A 14,559-nucleotide genomic window follows, 5' to 3' on the forward strand; every position below is an offset into this window, starting at 1 on the left:
CAGGAAACTAAGGATTAAGGATAAAAACTTAAAAAATCCAAACATCTTGAATTACTGAAATGCAGTATGAAAGCCTCCAAAACAAACTTAGATCAGCCCTGCAGCAGCACCACGTTGTAAGTCAGCAATTATGATTAATACATGTTAGTATCTGTGGCCTTAAATTAGCCTAATGCCTATTTCAGAGATAATAATTTTTCATTTTGTTCCTTTGCATGCAACAAGTGATGATGACAAGCAATAGAAGGTGAGCACAAGTAAACCAGTATATAACCATATTATTAGATTCACTGTGGAACTGGTCATCACCTGACTACTTAGAAAGAAAAAATGTCCATCCTAAGTGTGAAGCTACATGCGGGACGCTCTTGAAACATGCATGAATGTTTCAGCACCGTGAGAAAAAAAAATATATCTAGCTGCACCAGTAAAACTGAACCAGGAAAGGCTTATTAACTTTTTAATAGAAGCTTTAATAACTTGTTAAAAGACAAACAAGTGGTATTTCACTTCTTAAAATTAAAACATAGGAATTAAAATCTGATAAACTTGTCATATTGCTTAGGTTACCTATCTAATCTAACTGAGCAAACAGAACTTTTATATGGAACATCAAAAAGAATAAGTGGAGATGAATGATTGCCAAAAAAGAAACCAAGCCCCAAACCACTCATTTTCAAAACTGTTTTATTGCAGTTGGATAATAGAGATAAATACCTAAGAGCAGAATGCAGTAAGTCACAATTTTCTTTTGGAACAATTCTCCAAGGTGGTTGTGTTTTATGATAAAGAACAAAAAGTTGCACTACATTTCAGAACATTTTGTTCTTTAAAAGTGGTCAGACAGGTGGGAAATATTAAAGTACTACAAATTAAATGAATAATTTTCCACTCCAGCTTCAATTCCCATATTGAACTAAGTCCAAGCGAAAGAAACCATGACTTTTTCTGCTTTGGAGATGCATATCAGCTGGTGATGCACTTCAAGCTATATTAATTTGATTAAAAAGTTTATCCTTAATAACCTGAGACATCAATCCATGTATAGCTTCTATGGTGGTCTTGCAGCTGAAAAACAAGCAAAAATTCAACGTTGGCCAAACACTGAACTGAACTGTCATTTTATTTGAAGATATTCAGCTGTTTTGGGAGTTCAGGGTGCCCATAACCCCATGAATCTTAACAACTGTCCAGAAAGAAAAAGTCTCACACAGCAATTTAGCCGTTGTTGCCAACAGCTTTTTGTTACTTAAAAAGCAAACTGACGAGCACTATACAAAGACCCATTCCAGAAAACTTGACTGGCTATTTAGGACATATTACATTAACAACAGCAAGTAAGCTCTGCAATCATCTGAACCAAAATATTAAAAAACTAAATCCCTGGGGGAATGGAGCTACAGCTGTTATCAACAGCTGAAGGCTTTTGCTGCTCTCTACCTTGCCTCCTTTGCCCAATCCCAGGCTAGTGGTGCACAGCAACCATAGCTCCTGGGAGAAACTTCACAGAGAACAGAAAAGGAAGAGTTTATAGAACTCATCAGTCATTAGTCAAAATATGTAATATGGGCAAAAACTTCAAACACCTGAGAGGATTCCTATTGATCCAAGGTTCACTTAGTGTGCCCGGCTTAGGGGGATGTAATGTCAAATAAAAATGTCTTAAAGCAGAAGAGACAAATGCAAAAGATGAATCGGCCCTGACAGCATTAAGAAAAGGGACGAATTACTAACTAGATAGATAAAGAAATCCTATGTCTGCACAGGTCTTCTGCCATCTTCTCTCTTTTCTTAGGAAAGATTATTAGTTGAAGAAAAACATTTATCTCTAAAAGCATTACAATCCATTTTGGGAACTACAGTAGTCTGTGTTGCACAGAGAGCAGAAATGATGACATCAATAATCTCTTCTAGTCTTTCAGTTTATAAACTAACTACTGATGATGACTAAATCAAAACTGAAAAGAAAAATCTCTGGAAATGCTGGAAGAAATAATATAGTAAGATGATCAGAAAAGGAGTAATTTCTTAGAATAACTGTAAGCATGAGAGAAACATGAACAAAAAATGTGATCACTGTTGTGGGACACCAAACAGATCAAAATCAAAGCACAATTGTCAGCAACTCCATCCTTCTCATGTCTTTAAAGCATTGCTATTGTAACTGGTTCACTACAGAAACTGGGAAGTATCACTTAACCTGGCTGTTGTGAGTTAACAACAACTTTAACTCCATTGTACATGGTTCTGCAACTAAACCAGTCTAAATGGGTATTAACTTCTATGAACTTGACGCCCCTCCAACTTGATCATGTTTGTTAGAAAACTTGAAAGAGCTCTTCACTTTCCATAACAAGGAAAAAAGTGCACAGAAGCCACCAGCACGACAGCAGCTCTGATTCTGTTTAGTGATGCCCACATTACATTTGCAGGTGTTCCCCCAGTGCTTACTGTGGAACAAAGGCTTGTCCAACACAAGCTGTCTCCTTTCTTTATTAAGGCAAAGCCCATGTTCGCCCGAGTCATCTTGAACAAGATGTAAATAAAGTAAATTATTTATAAATAAGTCTCTTCACACAAGGCCACATTTTCCGCTCTTGATGTTTTTAACCTATCATTAAACTAATAATTTATCTAGTATCACAATAATCACTTTCTTAGTAAAATTTATACTATGGTACATTTTGCTAACATGGAGCTTGGGAGGGAAAAGAATAAGAGAAAACTGTTCTATGGATCAGGATAAAATTATGAGCAAGAGGACCACAAAAATCTGAAGAGTAGAACATTCCAGATTGTGTAAGATTTTTGCAGTCTGATCCCAGGGATTGTAGCTTCAATAAAGGCAAAATTTTCTTAAACTTTCCAAAATAACTAGTGACATTTGGAGTCTCTAATTTCTATATATAATCTAATAATTCTTTTCTATAGTCTTCATAGGTTACAGTAAAACGCATAATGAAAGTTTAAAATCAAATAACACTTTTTACAGGGAAGAACACCAGTATGTGTTATCTTACCTGTCTCTTGTTGCTTTTGCAAGTTTGTCTTCTGATTTCTTATCATGAGTCTCTAAACCCAGCATGAAACTGCCCCTTCCAAGCTGAGCTTCTGACTGTTCTAATTTTTCAGACAAATCAAAGACTTGGCCAGTGGTGTAGTCAGCATTCTTCAGAGAAAGAAGGCAACAGACATTGAATTCTAAGCTATACATTCAAGCATTTATACACACAATAAACAAAATCTGAAAAGAGCCTTTAAGACTGTAGTACTGCACATTTTAACCTATGTCTGCAATTGAAGTGATAGAGAACACGAGTGGCACATCAGTGGTAGCTGAGAACAGCAGCTGAACATCTAACATATGCTCAATACCTAAAGCTTGACATGGGCACTCTTTATTACTTTCCCTCCGTGCCCTAAGTTATGGAAAAGTAAGTAAAACTCAGTTGGTTTTGACCAACAGGTCAAAATTTTATACCAAAAGGTATAAAACTGGCTTTTGGAGAAGGTATTGATGCTGAGCTGTTACACTGAAAGTCCACCTGCAATAATTTCTGTTGCAACTACTTTTTAAGAGTTAGATTTTTTTGTTTGTTTCATTGGTTATGGGTTGTTTTTATTTGTTGTTGTTTGTTTTTTTTTAAAGTGTTTACTTCTTCAATACCATAATTTTAAGGTATAATATTCATTACAGTGCTGTAAAGAGGTATAAAGTTAAAAGGTGCCTAAGACAAAAATCTAAGCATAGAGACAACTCGGTAAAATCAGATGATATTACCACCTTCTTTTAGAAGAGCAGGCAAAAGGAACATGTCAGTATTTATGATTAGGAAAACTTTCTTGTTTAATCTGACAAATAGATCCTGAGTGTGGGATCTATATCTATCAGTGTACCATTAAGCATTTTACACTAGAGGGCCTGGCTTTCAGCATCAATGAATTAATAAACGCACATGATAGCACACGATGGTACTTACAGTAAGCAAACTAGAAGAACTGAGAGTGTTCACCCAGTACTTGTTCCACAAGAGCTCAAGCAATTTACGATCCAAAGATGATTTAAAGTATGAGACTTCTAAAGCATAATACCTTTAAAAACAAACATGGAAACAAAATAAGTTTCCATTTAAATGTGTCTTGTTTGGCTGTGACACCTAAACTACATAAATCTCAAAAAATTGTTACCAACAGCAAATATATTCAAAAATTCAAAGCACTGAAGAACAAAAAAGTTATCCCCAGTTCCAATTCTAACTCTAGAAGTTTCTCCATAAACATTTCAAACATAGCTTTAATATGGGCAGAGATGATCCCCACACATACTGCCGTATTCTGTTTAATGAGATTGCAAAGGCTTTTTAATTATTCTTTTAAAAACTTCTTGTGTGATGCCATGATGCCCTGTTCCATGCTGGGGATTCTCAATACTGCACTAATTGTTACTTACAGGTGACTGCAGTTTTACATATATGGCCTCTAATTTACTTAGGAATGTTTCATAGCAGCAAATGTTACAAACAGACAATCTTACATTCTGCCACATATATTTTGAAAGCCAGGTTTTAGTTGTGCTACAGAATTCACAAGAGATTATAAAGCAGACAGAAAGCTGAGCTATGCAAAGTCATTAGTATAGGTGAATTACAGCAACATTAAGGAGCTACATTAAACTTTATTTTGATCAGGAAATTTTTGAGCAGGTTATCAATAATCCCATCATCTCTTGATGTCTCTGGAAAGTTATTTTTCTCTTCTCTGTAAGAAATTCCATCTGAGTAATGCTTTAAGATCCACCAACACACCTCGCTTCAACATTTCTGTGATAGAACAAATAGCTGTATTTCATGTATGGCTATGATACAGATGGCAAATAATAATTTGTGGATGATGGTTCTATGATGATATGGTAAGAAAAATGAGGTACTAAGTTCCTCAAAGAGACATGTGGCACATTCAAAAATAGAAATCCAAGTTGTTTGATGAATAGTGTAATAAACTTACTTTAAAAGATTAAATGGAAGCAGTTTCACGTTAGGCACTGAACACCAATTAAAGGGGAGAAGTTTGGGTAAGATTATCCAGACTGCTGCTATGAAGCAATTAGTAGTCACCAGCATTCAAAGTGGACAGGATCATTAAGGGTCTAGAAAAGAAGTTCCATGAGAAGTGGCTGAGGGAACAGGAGTTGTTTAACCTGGGGAGAAGGAGACTGAGGAGAGACCTTATTGCTCTCTGCAACTGCCTGAAAAGTGGTTGTAGTGAGGTGGGGGTTGCTCTCTTCTCCTGAGTCAAAAGCACTAGAACAAGGGGAAAATGGCCTCAGGTTTTGCTAAGGAAGGTTCAGATTGGATATTAGGAAAGATTTCTTAATAGAAAGGGTTGTCAGGCAATGGAAAAGGCTGCCCAGGGAAGTGGTGTAGTCACCACCCCTGGAGGTATTTAAAGTATGTGTAAACGTGGAGCTTAGGAACATGGTTTAGTGGTGGACTTCGTAGAGCTAGGTTAACGGCTGGACACAATGATCTTAAAGGTCTTTTCCAGCCAAAATGATTTTAAGGTTTTATGTTCATAATTCGTAACAGTTTTCCCTTAAAATATCTCCTGATAGATTACAGTAAAACTTTTTCACAAAATCAACAATGTTAAAGCAACAAAGAACTTCCAGATTTTAAACACTCCAGGAAATATCCTTTTCCATACTGAATGACCAACATAGACACAAAACCTGAGAACTTGTGCTAGATCTGGTAGTTTTGTTACTTACTGTTTACAATGTACACCAAAGTCTTCTATTTTATTAAGTGGAATAGTCTGGTATTCAGAGGGACCTTCATCTGGAGGTTTATAGCCCTAAAAATGCAACAAAGGGCAAAGATGACAAAATAATGTTTGGATTTTTAAAAATACCTAAACTCTTTGAAAATACTTCACAAATTCTTGTTTATTCAATTCTACTTTATTTTTCCTAGGGAAAATGAAATTTACCCCAGTTGTCTGAAATTTTGAATTTCCATGGAGCTCAGGTTTACATTTGGCTTTACTAATACACATTTACAGTCTATCAAAAAGCACATTGGAAGCAAATTAGTGGTCATAGTGATCATATAATTAGGTAATTTCTTAGATCAAAGAAAAAGCAGGCCTCTTCTAAGGTAGTATTTCTCTACCTATTCTTGGAAGTTGTTTCAGTCCTCTTTTGAGGGCAGACAGGTGGCATCCACATCTTGGATATGCCTTAGGGATACCTAAAACTTCAGTTACTTATTTAGCCAAGATGGTGCCACTCACAGCTACTGACTAGGCAAGAACTGCCTGTGGACCACTTTGAGGACTCCCTAAAAAGACTCTTCTAACTTGCACTTTCTATATATATGATTTGATTTTCAGGCACAGGTTTCTTCTTCCTGCTCACAATTCTGGAATTATTTATGAAGTTGTTTTGCCTACAGAAGGGAATATTCTGCTGCAGCACAAGATGTTCTATGATCTCTTACATATTTGTCAACATAAAAATAATGCTTGAATGCAACCTCTCACAAACATTTTTGTGAATTACAACAGGATGTTAGCCTGAAGTTCTTGATGAATCAATAGCTGGAAATTTGAAGGATACACCTGAACTTTATTGGACTGAAATTAAATAGCACAGTTCTATCTCTGCCAGAAGTATAAATAAAAGACTGCATTTGGAGATCTAGATCTCCTATACTGATGTGATTCTCTAGCTTTTAGTCCAGCTCTTCCATGTTATTTAATTAACTGGTTTTTGTATATTATTTTGAAGATTTGCAATATTTATTTTAAAGTGTTAATTAGACAGTTTTGAGTATTCTAAAATGAAAAGCAGATTAAAACATATTAAACAGTATTAATGCTTGCGTTTAGGTCTTAAAAATGATGGAGAAGAACTAAGAAATTTATTTTGATGAATACTACCTACAACTATATCCATTAAAAATGTTTATGTGGAGCTATATAATTTTAGGAGACAGTCTGCTTGATTAAACACTGCCAAAGATCTACAGCAAACAAACCAGAAGTTAATTTTTGTAAACATAATAAATATTCAAAGACATGCAACAACCAGTGTATCAGCACATCTTTCTTTCAGAATGAACAATGACATACAGCATAGCAGATCAAAGTTTCAGATGTTCAAACTGCAGCAACCTTTAGAACCAATCTATTATTTATTTAAATACAGTTTAGTGATCACTAATTTAAACTATTTACCTTAGGATATGTCCTAAACGCTCCAAGATTTACTTTTCCTGCAGATATTGTTCTTGTTGGATCAATCTGTAGAAATACATAACATAATGCCCATAACAAGCATTTTATAAATTACCAGAGGCATAAATTAACTTTACACTATTTGTATTTCAGAAAATCACTGTGAATTGTATTAATTTCGTCATAAATAACTTTTTCAAGCGGCAAACCCAAGTTTGTGTGAGATTTTCTAAAAAGAGAGGAATATCAGTAGCTTCTATGGACATTTTTTCAAACTAATTTTTCTTATTTCCCAAATACTTTAATGAAATTGCACTTAAGAGCAATCAATAAAAATCTTATAGCCACTAGAGGTAAGAAAACGTATTATGTGATCTGCTGCGTTTCAGTGGAAAATACAGAAAAGTAACAAAGGAATCTCCTTGCTAACATATATACTAATTACCTTGTTTAATTTTAAAAGTAATAAAAAAGAAGTAAAAAAAAAACAACCCAAAAAACCCCTAAACAAACACCAAAACAAAAAAGAAGAAAAAAGCAGTTCCAAAGAAAGTGTTCTGAATCTGTGAAATCATGCCATGATATAGGAGAATTCATATGGTGGAAATTCTTCTTAAAGAGTCAGCTGTCCTTTCCTAATGTCATTCTTCCATCAGAGTTATATTACTTATTTCAGTCTTTTTTTCCTTTATTTCCTTCAGCAACAATGGTAACACTAGTAGTATCTAATGTAAGATTTACTTTTGATTTCAAATATGATGTGAAGCCTGGAAGGGCCCAAAGAATTTCTTCAGATTTCTTCCACAAAGATAGACTTCCTATTCTACCTTGTACTATGCCATCAATTTAATTTCAAAAGCATTTTAGATGCAAAGTAACAGAACTCTGTGCACACTTTGCTGTATTTCAACTGAAAAAGCAACCAAGTAGAACTTTTAAGAGTAACGTATGGATTTGTTTAGGGCTACCACACTTGGAACAATGCAGTGAAAATGGCCTCAGTAAGCAAAACTAGTGCTGTGACCAGTATGTGGCCAGCAAAGCAGAAGGAGCAAAACGCCTTTAAAGTTTGGATCCAACACTTCCACCTTGCAAAATACACACGACCAGAATGTTAACGGGCAGAAATCGAACCTTGATTCCCCCTGCAACATAATCTGCTATGCAGTTTTATCAGTTATCAGCCAATACTTACAACCACGGCTACAAAGGGTTCTTGAAATTGCTGATTAAGCATCTGGGTGCTGACGTCGATCCCAGAGAGCCAGCAGCCATAGCCAGGGTGGCTGTGGTACCAGCCAATTGCATTTTCTAGACGACCAACCTAACGGCAGAAAAGGAAAGCAAACTCAAGTGTCAATTTCCATACCGAAAGTAGCCGCTGCCCTCTATTGGGCATTCCAGCGTGCTGCGACGCCGGGAGAGGGTAAGAAAGCCCCCGACACAGCCCGTGATGCTCGCTTACTAACACCAAACTAAACGCACACCTGATTTTGCTAAACTAGTTCCTAGAAACCATGCAATCTGTAGTATTAGCATGCCCTGTTACACCTTCTACCATGGAACGAAGAACTTCAAGGAGCCAGGAGCTCCTTCTTCAGGACAGGTGAAGTATACAGAAGAGTTTCCACGTGGTGAGATGGTAAACTGGAACTCCTCAGGTTGGAAGGAGTTTCTTAGGGTGGATATGACCTAAGTATATATAACCTCATATAACATATAGTATGTCAGCAGAGAATGAATGTTCATTACGTCACATCGCAGAGTCATGTTAAAGTGATTTTTTAAACCTAGTAATAATATCTCTAAGAAATGTGTTTTCAAACACCAAAAGTAACAAATTATTGCCAGACCACATTGTGAAAGCCAAAGGATGAATTTTTGGAGATTTTTAGGATTAGAAAACCTCACAGTAGGAGTTTCAAAATAATACTCCAAACAAAATAAATCCAAGAAGAATTAACATTCATGACACCAAACTTTGTAAGCCTCTCTCAGGAACTGCTTACTGGCTTCTCCATACTGAGCTGAATAATTTTGGTACAACCCTACATGCCAGTTTGTGATTGAGAGTTGCATGTTCGGAGGCATCACCTGCTTGTTTTTTGCCAAATACTGAATAATTCAACAAGGTTAAATCAGAAAAAAATTACGATTAAGACAGAACACACAAAGTGCCTACTGAATGGAACATTTATTTTTGAAGTAGTGAATAATATTTCTATTTTCTTTACACCTCCCATAACAGAGGAGATCAACAAAACACTAAGAACATGTGTTACTTTTCAAAGCCAAGTAAAACGTTTTGTCTATATTAACACTGGATCCTGCCCAGGGAGAAGCACATAACTGGAATATTGACATCTGTAAAGTACTTATGCAGGGGAATATATCAACATGCAATATAATACTAAAAAGAGTTATTCCAGGAACAACTGCTTGCCAAAATCAAATATGGAACAGTCAGCATGCAAACTCTGCCAGAGCACTACTAAAGCTGAGTTACTATATTTGTATACGAGTTCAATTTCTGAACTGTGAAACCTATTATAGACAAAACTGTAAAATATAAACAACTGGGAAAAAGGTTTTCTACCATAAGAGTATTCCTTACATAAACCTGGACTGTTGTATACTGCTCTGTTTTCTCCAATGAATAAGGGGCCTCTAATTTCAGCTGGTTTAAAATACTTTGAGGATGAAAGAAAAATCAAAGGGTAAACTGGGCCTCAAAACTATTTTAGCTTGGAGAGTTAAGAGTTACTTCAGTGCTTATTTGTAACACAGGACTGCCCTGTTTTGGAAGAAGCACGTCAGCAGGTGCTCTGATGTGCCATGCTGGTTTCTACACCAGCCACCGAGCAGATCTGTATTCCTGTTATCCTTCTGTGTGTGAGAACTTTACTGCATAGTCCAGCTTCATATGTCATGGATCTCAAGCAAGGGGTCCATCTAAATATCCAGATTATGAACATGGATACAAAAGTTGCACTGAGACTTACTTATTCCTTCCTTCACTGATGTCTTTTATTTTTATGGAAAGCAGCAGGATGGCTATGCAGTGAGACTTCAGAAGGCAAGAAGATGAAATATAACATCCCTGAGCTACAAATAGTATCTCTGAGGCATACATATTTCATATTTAATTTTGCATCGTTTTTTTAGAAACCTGTATTGTACCAGTTATTTTAGAAACACATTCCCTCCATGCTCCCTCCACAAGCCACCAGCTGCAGCCACAAAAAAACGTCCTGAGCAATGAAAATCACTTATAAAGGAAAGGAGAATCCAGTACTTGGTGACCTGCCGCAAAACATGGAAATATAGATGTGAAAATGTTTAAAGGGATCTTTGCTTCTGACACAGCTCTCTTAGCTATATTTGAGAAGAAACAGGGCAACTGGACAGCCACTTTATCACCGTGGGAGGCGGGGAGCCCGCAAACCCCAGAACATGTTCCTGTGCGATTAGGTTACCAGATCTGCAGCCGCACCACGGGGGAAGAGAAACACCCTCTGCCACTTCTCACCTGCTTGGCGTTCTCAATGTAGGCAGCCATGTACTCGTAGGCGGCCGCCTGAGCGTTGACGCGAGTCTCGGTGCCCTCCACCGGCAGAGCGAAGCTGTCCATGATGATCATGGTTTCCCCGTCCACCTTGCCCAGCATCAGCCCCATCACCTCCAGGTTGCCCCCTGACCGGGCGTGCATCACCATCTTCAGCAGCGCCAGCGCCGAGATCTTGCAGTACTTGAAGTAATGGTGGCTGCAAGGGAGAGGCCGCAGGAGCCCTCAGGGCCGGCCCCGCCGCCCGCCCCGCGCCCGGGCACCTCCCGGCCCGCCCCTCCGGCCCCGCCGCCCGGCCTGGCGCGGCGCGGCTCCCACTCACTCTTTGGTCCAGGGCTTCGCCGCCAGGATCTCCTGCTGCTGCTTGCGGTCGTACTTGTAGATCTCGTCGATGCTCTGCGCCTCTTGCATGTTGTTGGCCAGCTCCCACGTCTTCTGCGCCATCCCGCTCCCGGAGGCGCCGCTCCCCGCCGCCGCCATCGCTTCCCGGCACCGGGCCCGGGCCAGCCTCACCGGCCCGGCGGAACCACGGCAGGCGGGGGAAGGGGCGGGGCGGGCCGGGGCGGGCCGCGCAGGCCCGGGGCGGGCGGCGCTGCGCCCCCAGCGGGAGCGCGGGGCCCTGCGCCTCGGCCGCTTCACGGCTGCGGGGCCGCGGGGCTGCGGCTCGGTGCGGGGCTGCGGCCCCGCGCCCTCCCCTCGCGGCGTGTGGCGGCATGGCAGGGGCGTTCGGGGGCCCGGGGCGCTCTCCCTCCTCGCCCCCGCCCCAGTCGGCCCAGGGGTGTTTCACGGCCTCCGATGGGGGCAGCCCCCCCCGCCTCCCCCGTCCCGCCCCTGCCGCCGCGCCCGCGCCGCCCGGCCCCGCTCCCGCCCCGCGGGGCGGTTGCGGGGCAGCAGGGCCGCGTGGCGCCGCCCTCCGCAGCGGCAGGGGGCGCTGCTGGGCCGCCCGCGGGGCTCCGGGGAGGCGGCGGCGCGCGCGGGACGCGGCGGGAGCTGCGGGTGAGCGGTGCGGCCGGGACCCCCGCCCCGTCCCCATGCAGCCCGGTCTGCCCGCCCGCCCGCCGCGGGGTGGGGGGGGGGGCGCGCGGCCGCCCTGCTCGCAGCTCCCGCTCCTCTCTGCGGCGAGCGGGACGGGGGCGGTTCGCCGGGGAGAGAGAGAGAGAGAGAGAGAGAGAGAGAGAGAGAGAGAGAGAGCCGGGCCCGGGAGGCGGTGCGGGGCGCGGGCGGGACGGTGCCGGGGCTGGGCGCCCCCGAGGGGAGCGGGGGGCTCGGCGAGGCCTTCCGGCGGGGCTCCGCGGTTGTGCGGCCGTTGCCTGACAACGGCGCCGCGCTTCTTAAAGGCGCCGAGCGCCGAGAGCCGCCTCCGCCCCGCGCGGCTGCCGGGGGGCCGGGGAGGGAGGGCGGGAGAGCGGGCACCGCGGGCCGGGGCCTGGCGCGGAGGCCTTCCCCGAGCTGTCAGGGCTGGAGAAATACACCTCATCTCCTGGCTGTGAAGCTCTTCCTAAATTACCTTTTGGTGGTTTTTTTTTTTTTTTTTTTTTTTTGTAGCTAGGATGCGTGTTCTGGAAAAGCAGATAAACCTTTGTGGCGAGGGAAAGCGACTGGCGACGCTGGTCGGTTGTTGTGAGGGTTAATTGGCTGTGAAAGCGTTGTTTGGTTTTAGTCAGAGCTTATTAGTTGTGCGCGTCCAGACCTCGGAGTTTTTTTGTGCTTTTTCAGGTTATAATTGGAAGGAAGCGAAGGTGAGAGGTGCGGGAAGCATGTCTCTGGCGGCAGGAGCTTTTTCTGAATGCCACTCGCACGGGTGGAGAAGCAGCCAGGTCTGGCTGTTCTGAGACCTTGGGAAGTTTGGATGAAACTTCCCCGAGAAGAAAACTATTTCTTAGTGACAGAATTATGTGACCGTATGACCTGTAAGTACAACTACTAAACGTGGCATGTAGTAGCTTTTTTAAAGCATTTCCCTCCTTGCTACACTTGCCATAATTCATATGGAGGGGAATTGCCGTTCTGCCAGTTTTTTTCTGATGTTATTTTAATATTGTGGTAGAATAGAATAGATGAAATCTGTCTGCTCACACATGCTGATTCTAAATTTTGTGTCCCAATTTCTTGAAAAAATAGGAGGGAAAGGGAAATAATAAAAAAGACAAAGTAAAAATTCCTTTAGATGATCAAGTAAATGCACAATACGTAGACAGATATAGTACTTAAGATACAATACGTATGCAGAGACATATTTTGAATATATTGTACACAGGGACATGCATTATTAACTCTGAGTGTAGATCCAGTAGAAATATTTGTTCAAACTTATGTTGTTGGAATAGCTATACACTTTCTATTGCCTGATATGCTTAGCTAACTTGAAGTTACTAGCTGACCTTAATTATTCAGTTGCTTTTGTGAAAACTTCCAGTTTAAAAAGATAAAAAGGTTATGAAAAATGAAAATCTTCTTGAAAGTAAAAAAAAACCCAAAAGAATGGCTTTTGTGGGACAGTCAGACAGTAGTTGAGCAGTAGATTTTATGTAACTTCACTTTCAGTAATACAATGTTTTAGGAATAAAAACACATCCAAGTTTTAAAGCTGCAAGAACCAAAGGAAGAGCTGATAGATCTATGCTATCAAACATTTTTTAAAAAGTGTTCACAAAGTATTCAGCTTTCAAAAAAAAGTTAAAAACATGTTTGTACCTTATGATTTTGGGGGCAGATGGTTTATCCTTGGGTTTTCAGATGTTTACAGCGTGTTCTGACTCCTCCTTTGCTGTATGCATGTGCCCATCCAGCAATGTCTCTAAGCTTAGTTTTCAACCTGGTGCTTTTACTAGTAATAACTGAAAGGATCTTGAAATACACAAAATGCATTCAGACACATGGCTAAACTGGAAATAGATTATTTTATTTTGAATTGAAGTGGTTTTGTAGTGGCAGGCTTTACCTTGGTACGTTTGAATCGTATGAAGCCAGTTTTAAGTCTGTCTCCCAGTGAGTTGGGTGCTGTTGCCTCTGAGATCGTTCACTGCCTATCTGCGGGCTGTGGTAGCACTCTTTTCAGATAGAAATTAATTTTACTGTGAGTAGTCATGTTCTCTTCACTTGATACGGTAGATGATGAAGCTGATAAATATTTGGTAACACATTTACTTGCATACTGGCATGTTTTCTGAGCTTAGCAGTGTATGCATTGCATTCAAATGGTCAGTTTTTTGCTTGTAATGTGTTAGACTTTTCTTTCTCATTCGTTCTCTTTCAGTATAATTACACCTTTTTTGTTTATCTCTAAGTTTGTACTTGTGCAAAGGTAGATAAGATAAATGTAGGATGTAAGGCATAAAATGTGTAGCTATTTTCTGAGAGATGTTTGGCCACTTTTTATGTTTAGCTGTATTAAAGGTATGCTGAATGAACAGTGCTGTAGCATTAGTTGTTTTAGTGTTCTCCAAGGCCAGGAGTTCTGAGCTTTCTTCATACCAATTGAATTGCCTCGGAAGTTCAAGTGGAACTGTTCTGGTTTTTAATTTACTGTATTGTTCTTCTGAGCAGTATGATAGGAGCACAGACTGCTAGGATATTCATTGTGTTCCTCCTGCTAGGCAGGAAATACACTGAAAATATTCCTTTTCTTTTATCATCTCGCATAATAGGTTTGGTACCATTCCAGTGCAGTGATTTGGAAAAGTTTTAGTATTTATAAATGTTATTGTAAATATAGACAAGAAATGTAGATGTTACACTCTAAGGAGCCTTTGGGAAAG

The 14,559-nt window shown here is 40.7% G+C and overlaps 3 protein-coding genes across 16 annotated transcripts in view; 1 reads left to right on the forward strand and 2 right to left on the reverse strand.

Annotated features, from left to right (window-relative positions):
* The window catches only part of ARFGEF1 (ADP ribosylation factor guanine nucleotide exchange factor 1), a 235,950-nt gene that overhangs the window by 65,325 nt on the left and 156,066 nt on the right, over nt 1-14,559 (reverse strand). The window lies entirely within an intron of this gene.
* On the reverse strand, nt 671-11,397 carry COPS5 (COP9 signalosome subunit 5). Its single transcript, XM_051609849.1, has 8 exons — nt 11,124-11,397; nt 10,766-11,000; nt 8,432-8,560; nt 7,237-7,302; nt 5,768-5,853; nt 3,981-4,092; nt 3,021-3,169; nt 671-1,068 (listed from the first exon to the last, which is right to left on the reverse strand). Exons 1-8 carry the CDS (start codon nt 11,279-11,281, stop codon nt 984-986), a joined length of 1,020 nt encoding a protein of 339 aa, XP_051465809.1. The 5' UTR covers nt 11,282-11,397; the 3' UTR covers nt 671-983.
* CSPP1 (centrosome and spindle pole associated protein 1) overlaps nt 11,752-14,559 on the forward strand; it is a 59,292-nt gene continuing 56,484 nt past the window's right edge. For 12 of the 14 annotated variants that reach the window (XM_051609832.1, XM_051609834.1, XM_051609830.1 and 9 more), the window contains exon 1: nt 12,221-12,711. The gene's annotated coding sequence lies outside the window, so the exon portion shown is untranslated. Of the gene's footprint in view, nt 11,798-11,976; nt 12,009-12,220; nt 12,712-14,559 lie in introns of those variants that run through there. The other 2 variants (XM_051609831.1, XM_051609833.1) reach the window with 2 other exon arrangements.

The sequence above is a fragment of the Apus apus genome, chromosome 2 (assembly GCF_020740795.1).
Source record: "Apus apus isolate bApuApu2 chromosome 2, bApuApu2.pri.cur, whole genome shotgun sequence".
Classification (NCBI taxonomy): Eukaryota; Metazoa; Chordata; class Aves; order Apodiformes; family Apodidae; genus Apus; species Apus apus.

Coding starts and splice junctions, on each gene's coding strand:
- COPS5 (XM_051609849.1), bottom strand. CDS start 11,281: ATGGCGGCGGCGGGGAGCGGCGCCTCCGGGAGCGGGATGGCGCAGAAG. Junction 4,093..5,767: donor TTTGGTGTACATTGTAAACA/GTAAGTAACAAA, acceptor TTGTTTTTAAAG/GTATTATGCTTTAGAAGTCT. Junction 3,170..3,980: donor GTTCTTCTAGTTTGCTTACT/GTAAGTACCATC, acceptor CTTTCTCTGAAG/AATGCTGACTACACCACTGG.